Below are 15313 nucleotides of genomic sequence, written 5' to 3'. Positions count from 1 at the left end.
GAGCACCCTCGCCTTGCTTTCCATGGGTGCGAGGAAGAACAGAGGATGCTAGGACACAGAGCGAGGGAAGAACGACAGCTGTTCTAAAGCCTTCAAGTCGTCCAACGAAAACTCCTCCTTTCCAGGTTTCAGAGGGTTTTGTTTGTTGGTTTGTTTGGGGTTTTGTTTGTTTTAAATATCCACTTCAAAGTCCAAGTGGGAACAGAGGACCTGCATTTAACTTTCAGCCTTTAACTTTCAACCCCATTAAAGGAAAGCAAAACCTGACTCTGGAACTAATTAATCAGCTTATAGACATACTCTAGCAATTACTCTGATTAATCTTTCTTACAGTAGCAAAAGACGACACATGTAACCTGATCCAGAGATGACCTCAGTGTTCAGGATACGAGAGGGAGCTCAGCTTTCCACAGATATTCTCTTCACTCCTCCAGGATGCAGGTATTGTCTGTGTTTTCTCTGGAGGAGTTGCCATATTCCCTTTCCTATTCTCTCACATACGAGTTTTTACTGATCTGTTCCTGTTTGGCAGTTCAGCAGTCCTTGCAGAAACAAAAGGGAAGCATCTTTGCATTTTGACAGATTCACAAGGCAAAACGTATTGGAGGACTCCATGCCAAGACCACTCAAAAGAGGGAAAATAAAACAAAACAAAAACAGCAAAACAACAACAAAAAACCCACAACCAAAAAAACCCCCACCAAACAAAACAACACAACACCCAAACAACCACCACCACCACACATGACACCTTCAGCATTAAGGCATTCTTCCTAAGAATCCTATGCAACTCTAAATTGGAGCAGGTCTCAATCATGAAATCAGTAAACAGACTACGGAAATATTTCACCAAGACAAGCTAGTCTTCTGCTGAATTATAGGCCAAGAAAGCCTTTCTAAAGTAATATGAGAAGCCTTCGAAATTTCAGATGCAATACCTGGCAGCCTATATTAAAGGGAAGTTATCATTCCATTAGTAGTTTCTCATGAGCACTAAACTGTAACTTGACTCCCCTAGTCCATGGAAACTGTTAAATTAAGGAGATGGCCCACTGGGCCTCCAGAATACACTACATAACCTGTTGGCCTGAAGTTCCGGGAAAAAAATGACATCAATGCAAGTAAACAGATTTGTTAGGGCATGTTAAAAAACTAAAAAGTGTAAGAAAGACTTAACGCAAGCCTAAAGTGGCTGTTCCCTTATCAAGCATATTTAAAACCTGGGTTTTAAAGCTACAGGTTTGCAAGAGGATTCTGCAGATTCTAAGACATAAACATAGCAAGTTACAAGACCATTATTTGTTAAGTAGCTTATTGAAAAACAAAATTCAGCACTTAAATGCATACAGATCTGTTTTGCAAGATAGGTTCTTCATGTTCACCCCCTTCTACACCATCTCATGTTCTGCCACCTAGAACTAGGGCATGAATATTTCAATATTTGCTGTATTAGCTGCCCCTAGGTAAATTATTCCCAAGCTGGAACCTCTTTAAAGGAATTAACTTCATGTAGTACTTTTTGATTGAAGCATTCAAGAGGATGCCTCCGATTTGTTGCTGTGTAGGATATCTAAACTTATTCAAGATTCAGGCTTACTCTGCTCAGCACACAAGATCTCATTTTGAATACCATGCCCAGCTTTTGGAAGTGCCATTCAAGAAGGCTGTGAACCAACTGAAGGGTTGCAGCAACATAAATTACCAGGGATCTAAAGAAAACATACCTATTAGAAAAGGTTGAAGGAGCTGTTAAGCATGAAATAAGAAGCTTAACTCTAAGAGAGGGTGGGCTCAGGAACAAAGTACAAACTCATCATTACTTTGTCTATCATCGGAGATGGCGTATGTCAGGAAAATCTCTAAGTTAGGAAAGTCTGTCAGGAAATGCAAGTGGGACTGATCCAAATACTTCAAAGAAAAGTACCCTGAAACTCTAACATAGCCTTAATATCAATATCAACTGAGCTTTGCCAATTTTTTATGCTTGATGCTTGTTAAGGATGGTCAGGGAAGCAGCAGAGAATTGAACCTATAATTAAAAACTGATGATGATTTGGGACATAAACCTTTGTTATCTCAATATCGAAACCCTTATCTTCCTCTATATTGATCCCAGACAAGATTAAGTGGTCCATCATTAACCACAATGGAAGTTTTAAATTCACTTAACACTTGTATCCAGAAATATTATTTTAGACAGATTTGTACATCATTACCAAAGAGTAGATTCAAAAACTGGAGTCCTACTTGAGCAAAAATATGGCAACCAGCACCTTCATATGACTTTGAAGTATTTATGCAATAATCCTGCTTTTCCTTCAGATCAATAGCCCTGCTCTGCTACTGAGACCAGAAACGCAAGGTAACTTTCAGTACTGGAGAAGAAACAAATGGAGAAGGAATCATACCATGATTTAGAACACTTCCATCAAAAACATCAAGCATGGTTTCTTTACAGGGAGGAAGAATGCTTATTTGTTTACCTGATCATGAAAAGTGTTGTACAATGTGGTTACCGGTAAACTGAAGAGAATTTAAAACGTAACTCTACAGCACAGACTTTTTTCTTTCTTTTTTTTTTAAGGAAAACAAAGGGCCTACCATGATTTTTAAACATTTTTGAACACTAATGATTAGGAGTCATGTTTTACAACCTTCACTTACTACTGTTCATCCTTTCTCCTATCAGTAATTTTTCATAGTTCCTAACCCAATATTCATTGCCTGGATTAGTACATGCCCTTTACTTAAATAGAAGGCTTGCATTCAGACTGATTTAGAGGAATGGCTAATTGCAGCAGCATACCAGTCCCCCTCAATCTCCCCAATCTGTGTACAAACAGGACAGAAAAAGTGAAAACTGCAAGTTTTACATACATACTCACCAGATTTTGTGTCATTATCCCAATCCCATGCTTCTATTATTAACGTGAATGATCTCTGAAAAGAAACAAAACACCAGTTAGATAGTAATAAACTACTGCTACACACCAGACACAAGCAGTGATTTGCAATTATTAGGTTGGTGCAAGAGTAATTGCAGTTTTTGACCTTGAATTTTAAATAATTATAAATAGGCTCAAACACATCTTTATTAATCAAAATAGGAACCGTTACAATCAACACATTTCTGCCAACAAGAAATAAGTTTGTTTATTCCTGTAGCACAAAAATCCATGCTTCAGGATACAACAAACTCTTGGAAAGCATTTTCTGCATCCTGCTGGCTGTAGAAGCGCTTTCCCCGCAAAAAGTTGTCAAGATGCTTGAAGTAGTAGTCAGTTGGCGAGAGGTCAGGTGAATATGGTGTATAAGGCAAAACTTTGTAGCCCAATTTGTTCAACTTTCGAAGCGTCGGTTGTGTGACGTGCGGTCAGGTGTTGCCGTGGGGAGGAATCGAGCCCTTTCTGTTGACCAATGCCAGCTGCAGGCGTTGCAGTTTCCAATGCATCTCATTGACTCGCTGAGCAGACTTCTCAGACAGAATGGTTTCACCGGGATTCAGAAAGCTGTAGTGGATCAGACTGACAGCAGAGCACTAAACAGTGACCATGACTTTTTTTTGGTACAAGTTTGGCTTTGGGAAGTGCATTGGAGGTGCTTCTCAGTCCAACCACTGAGCTGGTTGTTGTCATATAAAATCCACTGTTCATGGCACGTCATCATCCGATCAAGAAATGGTTCATTGTTGTTGGGTAGAATAAAAGATGACGACACTTCAAAACAACATTTTTTTCTAATTTCGGTCAGCTCATGAGGCACCCACTTATTGAGTTTCTTCACCTTTCCAATTTGCTTCAACTGCCAAGCAACCATAGAATGGTTGATGTTGAGTTCTTTCACAACTTCTCATGTAATTGTAAGAGGATCAGCGTCAATGATTGCCTTCAACTAGTCATTGTCAACTTCCAATGGCCAGCCACTACGCTCATCTTCGAGGCTCTCATCTCCTTTGTGAAACTTCTTGAACCACCACTGCTGTCTGTGCATTAGCAGTTCCTGGGCCAAATGTGTTGTTGTTGTGAGTTGTCTCCGCTGCTTTACGACCCATTTGAACTTGAATACGACAATCACTTGAATTTGCTTTTTGTCTACCATAATTTCCATAGTCTAAAATAAATCTAAGATAAATAGCAAGTAATAAGTCAGCAGCGAAAAAAACCCCACCTCCCACAAAGTGAGAAAAGCACATTAAAATGACGTATAACATAACCACATTTATTTCAGAATGTATTCAAATATCAAACAGCAAATTTCAACAATGCAAAAACTGCAATTCCTTTTGAACCAATGTAATAGCAAACATTGCTGCTACAAGAAAGCCAACTGAAAGTAGTTTAAGTTTTACTTCTCTGCTGTCTTGTGAAAGCCCTTGAAGGCATCTTCTCAAAAGCATGAAATATAACAGCATTAAAAATTGTGGGTTGAAGTATGCTAATAGCAAAACAAAAACATCCCCCCCACACAAAGCAAGGACTGAATTATTATTCTCCTCCCACTGCATCTAATTTTCAGCTTTGCTCAGCCACAGAAATCCTTTTCAGAAGTAGCCCTAAAAGGTTTGAATGAAGTGAGGGGTTCTGAAGACTGGGAAACAGCTAGAATATTTAAGACTTAAGCAAATGAAGACCATAAAAAGAAGGAATAAAATCAGAGTCATCCCTTCAGAAGTGCACAAAAAAAACCCAGTCTATATAACAGATAATTTTGCTGTTTTCTAGAAAAAAACATATCTAAAGAAGAAACACACAAAAATCCACCCTGCATTTATCGAGAACTTAGACTTCTTTCTCATGAAAGGGGTAGGGTGAAACACGAACCTGGAAAAGACACGGCAGAAACACAATTGTTAAAGGAAGCACACTTGGTAGCATACTTTCCCCTGAAGAAAGAAGTTTTAAAATGATTTGGAAAAAACATGAAGGCTTTACTTCACTAAAGCAAGGCTTCGGGTGTTTTTCTTGGGTTTATGACCAAGTATGTAGGATAGATATTGATATTCAAATACTAAACTTATTTAGGAAAAAGTTACCTTATGCATACATGTAATGTTTACCTGTTGAGTTTAACAAGAGCAGATGTCAAACCCTTCAGCTTTGATAGCTTCCAGCTTGACCAAGTTATTATTGAGATTCTCACACACATTTAAAACCAAGGAAAAAACCTCTAAGAACAGAAACTTCTTGCACCGCTATCATAAAACCCTCATGTATACATCTTTAGGCTTAGAGGCAAGCCACACCAAAAACTGAAGCTCATTAAACACAGCAGAGCCAAGCCTTAATGTGCACAAAATTCACAGGCTAATAATCCATGAATTCACGTGGACTTGGGGACATTCAGCCAATAAATTGAGAGCACCGTCTTAGGAAGAGGATTATTGACGAATTCAGCTGCCTTTCACAGGGTGCTTAGCATCATTTTGCTGTTACATACAGACCCTCCCCACCAAGGAGGGTTGATCGTAACACTGAAATATCCCTATTTCAGAACAGCAGCAGCAACAACAACAAAAACATCAGTGCAGCGCGCTAAGCAGAAGGGCTCTTTGCTTGAGGTCCTTCATGACTACAGCAAGGGATCAGTCTATTCAGAAATGAACTTAACTGAATGCATATTTTTCAATTGCTTAGTTACATTAACATATAAACCACAAACTATGCTTTTGAAATACTTTTCTGTACTTGCAGCTTCAGACATATACCAAGATAGATAGTTTTCTATCATCGAAACAGATAAAGGTTTAGCGGTAAATCACTGAAACGGATAAAGGTTTAGTGGTAAATAGATTACACTCAAGGGAGGAGGGAAGAAAAGCTCAGCAGTGACTACACTGGACAGAGGCATATTTGAATTCCTTTGGAAAAGGGCAACTGATCGAGACCAGCTGAGACAGTGAATGCCTCTGCTTCTGAGGTACAACAACATCACAGAACTCACAACTCCACAAATATTTTGAAAACAAAAGTTAGTGGAACATCGCAGTAGCTTCACCCTCCAACTGTGCGCTCTCCCCTGTCCCCCAGTCTCAGCATTTAGGGAAGCAGGATAGCATCCTACTGTATTCTGAACACACTACCTGGTACTCATCTCCTAAAACTGTATCTGAAAAACCAATGTGACCAGTATCAGAAAATAAGCCCTCGAGTTTGATTCTGTCAATCTCAAGTCCCCTTATTTTGGGTCAAAATTAAGAGTGCTAACCTAGGCAGAATTCTGCAAGTCAGTGCATGATCCAAAGCTCTGTTATCCACTTCCCCTGCTTTTAACAACCAATCTTCTAACATCAGTTTTCCTGTGTTCCATTGATTTGTCTTAGAAGTACAAAATAGTGCTCAAGTGCTTCCAGATGTCCACTTACTCATCTTATGTAAGTGCTGGTCTTTCCTACTGCAAATTGGCTGCTGCATCTGGCTGCCCACACAGGCTAATATGGGGGGGGGGGCGGAAATTAAGCTGGACTTGCTGCCTTAAGAAACATATTGGTCAACTATGCTTTCCCATCATTGCCCTTGAAAGCAGATTTGTATCTTCATCTAGGATGCTAGAGAAGTTCTGTGGGTAAAAAGAGCTCCATGCAATGCACTGCTCCAGCATGCACGTGCTGGAAGGTGTGAATAGGGGCAGATAGGCATTCTACCCATTTTTACATGCTTAAAATTAAGAGTTCCATAGCTCTGGTGGCAAATCTGACCATCTAAGCTAGCACAGACTCTGCAGTTGAAAAGATTCCTCTACTGCCTTATAGAAACTTAATAGTACATGACAAGTAACCATGACTCTGGCACACAGGTCTTCTTCCAAGATGTGGAACAACCGAATTTCTGGCCAAATAACTGACCCTGCAGCCCACGCAGCTCCTGCTGCCTCCCGCTGGCAGGCAGTGCAAGGACATGGATCTGCAAGCCCCAGCTTACACAGGCCTGGTGTAAAGCATTTGTTTTTACCCTCCTCCCACTGGTGACCATCAAGAACTATAAGCCCATCTATAAAAAGCTTAAAGAATACACGCAACAATGACAAGACCCACACTATTAAATCCTTTCACTTACTGGCATCCCACAGCCTCACTTTGTCTACTTCTGGTCTAACAGTCAAGCACTTGGCCCTTTACACATGAGCAACCATGCAGAGCGTAACATTTTAGGAAGAACTTGTAGTCACACTTTAAGAAATGAGATGTTATTCAAATGGCAGTAAATGGTATTGATAGACAAACACACATTTACTGGAAAATCAGTTTCAGCTGGGACAGTTCTCAGTTGTGCAACTTCCTGCTCTCTACACCAACAGTTACAGTCACCCTTAAAAACCCCCAACAGACACAGCAGGAACGTAACCAGAAAAACTGATTTTGTGGCTATCCTACCTCTAGAGAAGACAATTATGTTACCAACCCAACCTGTCACCTCTTCTCACTTCCAGCTAGTCAATAACTACAAAGAGGAATTCCTCTCCACGGTAGTGTGAAGGATAATCGTGTTACAGTTTCTACACCTCAAAACCAGAAACAGATCCTTAATCTACCAGTTAAAAAAAAAAAACACAACACCACACAAACACACCAAAAAACACCAACCAAAAAAAACAACAAAAAAACCCACCAAAACACAAAAACAACACACACCACCACACAAACACACACCTCTCCACCCTGCCTGCCCCAAAGTACCAAGCCTTGCAAAGTATTTGCTCAAGTTGTTTTAAAAAGAAATGCAGAATTCAAAAGAACAGCCGAAAACTTAAAGCACCACTGTTACCAAATATGTTCATGGTATGCTGCACTGACAGCTTTCCAGTTATTGCTCAACTATCAGAAACATTTGTTTGACTACCAGAAACGTTTATTAGTGAAAATTTTAATATCCATACACTCACCCACACTGTAACCCTGCCCAATAACCAGAGTAAGAGCTATAACCTGAATAATGGATAAGAGTTCTGAAGGATACTTTTAGCTTACGTAATGGACATACTCATTTTATAACAGCTCTACCACTGACTTGCATTAGTCACGTCTGTACTCTTCAACAGAAAGTCTAACATAGGCAACCCAGCACAACCTGCAAGTAACTCTTCTACAGTACAGATGCTTATACCAGATAACATCTTTCTTAAATTACGATTCCAGACAACAATTACAGAACTTGCATTAATTTAGCTCTTGTCCAGAATGTAAGGTCTACCCATACTGTGAATCTTTAAACCCCTCACATCATCAGCAGTGTACCAGCTCTTTGACAGATCATGAACAAGAAGGGGCTAGCTTATAAGCTATTTAAGGTAAAAAGTTATCCACAGGGGTCACTGATTAATATAGATGTGTGTTTAAGTTCCGGCATAAATTTAACAGAAAACTCCATTTTTCCAGCAAGCACCCCAAGAATGTCTCAAATTCATGAGTATTTTATGCATAATACACACAAGGGGGTGAATACAGAGCACTGAAAACATACTTGATTCTACAGACTTTGGTGTCTAGGTTTATCTTCCATAGAGAATTAAACACAAGGCAGCACTTGTGCTCATCAAATCAAACCCCAGATGATGTTAAAGGCTACGAGTCAGAAGAGGACCATCAGCATACTTCTGCAGAAAAGCTCAGCTTTACGAGGGAACCATTTCGTAGGAGTTAATTAAATAGATACACCAGGCAGTTTGGAAAGATAGAAATTAAGCCTGTTTATCCTGGCTATGCTGTTTCAGTTGTGTTTCTCAGGATTGGTGTTGGCAAAAGCAACTTCAAAGCATTATTCCACTGTTTACATTAAACAAAACACTCCCCATACTATCCCAGCTACCTCCTTACTGGGAAGGGGGGAAACAAGACCTGCAATATCAGTTTGGCATTTTCTTTACATGAACTATTACTACTACCTTGATATTTGCAATCAACATTCAAAAGTGGTGTTTTTTGGTTTTTGTTTGTTTTGGTTTTGTTTGTTTTTGGCAAAACAGACATGTCAGACTTTTTAGCCCAAGAAAGATGATCGATCTGCTGACAGCATTTTCAATCAGGTATAGAACTTACGGGCTCCAACTCAAAGCCTGAAAACTACAAAAAGTTGAGGTTAAATCAATAGTTGATATTTTCCACATCAATAACAAGCTATTGTGTATTAAAATACTTCTATTCTAAACAAAGAATTACCACTTTTGTGTGAATAAAAGGACTTTGACTGGAGTTTCTACATGGAAAAACCTCAGAAAAAAATCAGGAACTGGCTATGAATTATCAAAAAGCATAGCTCCTAAGCAAATCCAGAGCCCAGATTATCTTCCTGTTCCAGTCACACAGTAAGCACAGAGCCTCATCACCAGTCCATACCATTTCCTTTCAAACCTCAATCAAGGATATGCAACATTTCTATTCGAACATTTCAACAGTAAAAAAGAAAAAAACAAACTGGTCAAAAGCCAGCAGCACATCATTAGCCTTACTGCAGAGGTTACAAAAATTATACCACTAGTAAGTCATCACCAGTATTTCTTGCAACCAAGCACATTAAGTCTTGATCAGCACAGTCAACTCTGAGATTTGCTTTCCTAAGAAACTTCTAGACAAGTCAGACAAACACAGGTCTGAGGACTTCCCCCCCTTGCCTTCTTTTTTTACCCCCCAGCACCTCTCTCCCTCCCCCAAGCAGCATGCTTGCCATGGAAAAAGCTGACCTGAAGGCAGGCATATTCTGTTTCCTTCTCCAGGAGCTCTGCAGCTAGGCAAGCCCTTACAGCTTCCTCATGAATAAGCCAGAAGTGCAAAGGGAATAAGGGAGAAATGAAGAAATATTCTGAGAAGGTCCAGGACTCACTGTCAACACAGCTCTAAAGGCAGACAGATGGAAAAGGCCTGCAGGTTGATCTTTTAGAAGCAGACGTTATAAAGACATAACTGAGACCTTTACTGAAGGAATAAATGTTCCCCATTTGTGGGGGGAGAGGGAGGGGAAGGTGTTTTCTGAAACTTGAAGGATGTTTCAGCCACGCTCGCATGCAAGAACTCATCTGCTGAACGCAAAGGCCATTCCATCACACAAAATAATAAAAGCACCCATCCTCTAAACCCTCATTTTTCATTTGAGAAGTAAGCACCATTGGCATAACGAGTCCTAAACAAAAGCCTTCCCTTTGGAAACCAGGGCCAAAAAAAAAAAAAAAAAAATATATATATACACACACACACACATATTGTTAGGAGTGCTGTGGAAGGCCAGGCTAAAACACTGCAAACAGCAGAGAGCAGAAAACAGTTGAGCAACCTGCAGCTTTCTGTTTGAGAGCAATTACTGCAGTTAGACTCCTCCCAGCCCAGGCACAAAAGCAGGACAGTGTTTACAAGCTTTGGAGCCCTCCTGTTGTTTGAAGGGATCTCTTCACGAATTAGCCCCACCTGACAGTCTTTAGGAAGTCTGCAAAACCAGGGGAGGAGAGGGGGGTATTTTTTGCCATGGTTAACAGCCAACAAGCTGATATCTCTCCGCCTACATGAGTTTGAACACTTCATTCCACTCCTCCCCCAAACTAAGCAAAGTCAAAACTGGAGGAGTGTGTATGTGTGTACACATATGGGGGTGGCAAGGGGAATATCTAGATGTCTAGACTATTAAGACTCATTTCATTGCAAAAGGAGCACAAATCAAAACAACAGGTGAATAAGTCAGAGTCAGTCTTGGAGTTAATATATCAAATTTAACACCCAGGTAGAGACTAACCTCCCATTAAATAAAATTACCCAGGATCTGGGTGGAAAAATCCTACCAACCGCCAGCTGCATGCATCTAAAAGATAAAACAACTTCAAGGAGGAACTCAAAGAGGTATTACAACATCTATCTGGAGTGCCTAGCGCTTTGTGAAACAGGAGCAGAGAGTGATTCTCTCCAAGGGGATCAGACTACTAGATCATTACATACTTTACCAGATGATACAATTTCAGGAAGATCTTCAAGTGAAAGTTTGAAGATACTCTGATCCTGCTGCTATGGCCGAATGCAACAGGAGTTTCTTGATACAAGGGTGTCTTGGGACAGCAAACATTTTAGCTGTGGACTTCTAAAAAACACCTGAAGTCACATATTAGCTTTAGCTTATGCCTGTAGAAACAATGACTCATTTTCAGGTAGCTCACAGGAGGCCAAAATGCCATGCCTCCGACTGGAGCTCCTCGAGGGAGAACATTAACGCAGCCGCCTCACACCACATACAGAGCAAGGAGAAAGCTCTCCGGAGATCTCCACCTACCTATGAGAAGCTAAACTACCAGCAGACAGACTCCCAAAGCTTCTTGTAACTTGGCACCCTAGACAAACTCGAAGCAAACCTCAGCCGATTCAACCCTGTGACAAATGAAAGGTCTTAGAGACCTGAATATTTGCTCCCAACACCTCAGCACTGGCCCTGACCTTTGGTCGCAGCCTGTCAGACAGCTGCTGCAGACGGAGCAGCATCCTCCTTCAGTAAATAGGAAGCATCCACCTCACTAACAGTTTTCACAGTGCCAGGAGCAAATCACTAGCTGCTTAACTCAGAAAAGCTGTGGGAGACCTGACCAGGCAGTAGTTATGTCAGAAGAAAAGCTGATCTGCTCGCTACTCCCAGCTCACAGAACACTAAAAGGTTCTATTAGAGAAGAGCTCGACCCTATTTTAAAGCAGTGCCTTTCACCATTACACGCACAGCAGAAGCGCTAGTCCTGTGGAACAGCAGTAATTCCTGCCTCTGATTTTTACAGCTGTCTGCAGTTCATCCCCACCCTTCCCGCCCCCTCCCGATTCCAGCACACACACACCTCTGCTGTACGTGGGGAGACCAAGTTCCTACCCTGAAGTCCAAGCTGTCAACTGGGGCCACTGAAATTTAAACAAACTCCACAGGATTGGCTTCCAAATCATTTATTTCCCTCATACTTCCAGAACTAAACAAACAAAACAAAAAACACCCCACACCAGTGAAAATTTAGCTATTCAGGTAGTAATCATCCTTTACTGCAATTTTCCAGTAAGAAATGAGAATAATATCAATGGGTAATACCAATGCAAGGTATCAGCTACCACATTTACCCATTTTATTGACACACTTATTTTACTGCAAATACCTTCTGCTTATGCCACTTCTAGACACCTCCTGTGTACCACAAATCTCAACAAAAGTATTGGTTTATAAAAATAATCAATACATCAAGGGTGACATATTTTTGTTTTGCCTACCAGATGAGCAAGCATAATACTCATGAAAAAAATAATCTTTTTAATCTTAGGTGAATTATTAGTAACTACAACTTTACTGTAGTGACTAGAATAGTAGCATTCCAGGAGGTCTTTAAACCAGTTCTCTTACTAATATATACACAATTTCATCTTACCAATTACTTCTTTCTCTTTCCATGGTATCTTTAAGAATTCTTCGTACCAACTGTCATAATGGGAGTACAGTATTTCAAATCTTGTCATTTAAACTTCCAACCTTGATGAATATAAACTAATTTTCAGAGAACCTCATATAACCCTGAGTTAATGACATCTGTGACTTTGTTCTTCTGTGCAAGCTTTCATTGATAAAGCAAGGTATCACAAAATATGTCTTGTGACTTGTCAATTCCATAAACAGCTGGTCCTTCAACCCACCAAAGCCAACTTGTTTCTCGCTAAGCAAGTTGCCTTCACAAGCTTAACGCAAGTTCTTTGATAAGACCACAGCAACAGATCTGCTTCCCACTCTCATCCATGTCTTGACTACTTAATATTCAGAAGTCAGTTGGGAAAGTGCACCCTGGCTAGATGGGAGCCTGGAGAACGGGGGGAAAACAGGGATTCTGTAAATGCAGGTGGAAGGAAGCAGTGTGGGAGGGACAGCATCCCCCAAGAGGGGGATGTCAGAAATCAAAGGTCCAGAGAAAAGCAACAAGAAGGAAGAAAGAATCAAATTATTTCCATGAGAGGAATTAAAGAGTTGATCAAAACTCCACACGGAAGAGAGACAACTGGAGTATGCAACAGAAGTTTAGAACACTACAAAAGACCCTGGAGATGGTTAGGAATAGATCAACCATTTTCTTGTTCTCGACAAAAACTAAAGGGGATCAAATCAAGATAACAGGAACCACGGTCGGAAGAAAAGAAATAAGATGGCACTTCATGTAAAGTTTGGCAAAATGTTACACAGGTTGCCTAGGGGCAAAGTGGTTTTAAGAGCCTTGTGGGTCCAAGGGCAGACTGGCACAAATACTGAGCAGAGACCAATCAACTAGTTCAGGAAGTTCTCAGGCTGAAAATAAAAGTTGGGAGAATTACAATAAATTCTCTATATTCTTGCTCTTAACCTTCCACAAGCATTTGCTTATGTTCCCTGGACTCTGGTTTCAGTACAGGTGCTTTTCTGAAGCAAGTATTCCACTTTTTCTGATGGCCGATATTAAAACAAGAGAGTACTTAAACTCAATTACACTGGAGGATCTTGCATGCCTGCCTGAGCCATTGGTATGTATCCCAGGGTAATCAAAATAATGACCAAGGAATGTTTGGAGAAAATGTAAGCCAGAAGAAAGAAAACACAGTTCTGAATTAGATTTATAATTTTCCCAGAACACCTCTTTGAAAGCCATGTCAGAGGTCATAACTGAAAAACCTAATCAAGATTCTTCTTTCTGCCATACTGAAATGTCACGTGAAATAATTGAAAAGAAATCACCAAACCATGTATGCCATGTAACTGCTGCAGTACATGCCACGAATGCTATTCAGGGAAAAGACAAGCTGAGCTAGAGCATTTAACTGGGAGATCTTACTATTTGGAATAAAGATTTTGAGGACTATCGGCTCTTCTGAAACTTCCCCTAAGGAAAAAGTAATCGCCCCTGAAAGGCTGTCTGGATTAATTGAGGTAGCACAAAGCAGAACATCCTGTCATCCAAGGCAAGATAGGAGAAATGCACAAATACAACAAGATTGACAAGCGTCAAGTGAAATACTAAGCTTACTGATTTAATAGCAATTTTTCAACACAAAAATTTATCAGCACGTTTGCGATACAGATCCTGGTTTAACTATTAAAAAGCAGTATTTGTCTTGGGGAAAACTAAACTGAGGTTTACAGAGAAGGGTAACCGAAATAATTAGGCAATTAATCTTCAGACTCTAGTTATTATACATACAGTAGTTAAAACCAGTCCCTACTGGCTTCTATGTAACATAGATGAAGGCTTGTGCTATTCCTAGTTACTCTTACTCCACTAGAAGTGCTGCTGCACTGTCTATATACATCACTGAGTCAAGTATCACAGGTCTAGACAGACATGTTCTTCCACGCTATCTGAAGAACACCTCTCCCATTAAAAGCCAGACCTCTCAGTCACTCAGAAACCAGTCTCACTAAGAAGGAACAAAACAGCTTTCAAAACATCACCTATACTCTCACTCTCCGGGGGAAATTAGGGGAAGAATCAAACAGGCATGGTGAATATTGGGTTAGCATAACCAGCACAAGTGTTGTAAAGGCAAGAGCACCTGTGACAGGCTGGAAATATCAACTAACAAGAAAGAGGAAGTGTTAGACCTTTAAAGCCAGAAGGGGGGGTGGAAATTAAATTTAAAAAAAAAAAAAGAAAAAAGAAAAAAGAAAATCATAGACTTACTGCAGAAGTTTCCCTAACTTGACTGAACCACCTCAAAAGCAACACTGCTATATGTAAAACTTATCTTCAAATACCGTAAGGAAGCATTGTCAGCACTCAAGACCCAAGACACAAACTACAGGAAGAAGACCCAGTCTCTTCAGAGCAAGCCAGACTGATTGCTTACGTTTCCAGAAGATGCTCCCTGATACTCTGAACAGCTACCCTAAGTGCTCCTGATAAAGGGAAACGGTAGGTATATCTGCTTGGCTGCTGCAGCAAATCCAAAGGGCTATGGACTTGACAGTCACTATAGGTTCAGTCCAGGGCTCAGACAACACAGATCTAGAATTTGAGCTAAGATCAGAATCCTTAGTGACCTCAGGAAACATGTTTTAGACCAAAAGGAACAGGGGTTCTATCGCAGGCCTTTTGGAGCCACACCTATGGAGGTAAACCTATTTCAGGTAAAGTTCTTGATTTGAACTTTTGCACACTGTCTGGGAGGGAAAACATGCCTTAAACACCTTGGTGAGTACCCACAGAACACAACCTCCTTCAGGTCTCTAACCAGTCATGGCAAGAGACTTCCAGAAACTCAGTAAAACTGCTTTTATTGTACATAAAGGCAACGCACCCCACCACACACGTTCCAATCTGCAAAGAGCATGGCGGATTTTGCCTGCATCCTGCAGATGGATTGTTA

At 40.5% G+C, this 15313-nt stretch overlaps 1 protein-coding gene across 2 annotated transcripts in view; it reads right to left on the bottom strand.

Moving 5' to 3' along the window:
- Nucleotides 1-15313, bottom strand: part of JAG2 (jagged canonical Notch ligand 2) — a 71736-nt gene that overhangs the window by 41480 nt on the left and 14943 nt on the right. For both annotated transcript variants that reach the window (XM_065636164.1, XM_065636165.1), the window contains exon 3: nt 2886-2940. In XM_065636164.1, coding sequence (XP_065492236.1) covers nt 2886-2940 — 55 coding nt within the window. The remainder of the gene's footprint in view (nt 1-2885; nt 2941-15313) is intronic.

Source organism: Caloenas nicobarica, chromosome 5 (assembly GCF_036013445.1).
Source record: "Caloenas nicobarica isolate bCalNic1 chromosome 5, bCalNic1.hap1, whole genome shotgun sequence".
NCBI classification, from domain to species: Eukaryota; Metazoa; Chordata; class Aves; order Columbiformes; family Columbidae; genus Caloenas; species Caloenas nicobarica.
Note: the sequence above shows the minus strand (reverse complement) of the source record. Positions and strands in the feature narration are given on the sequence as shown.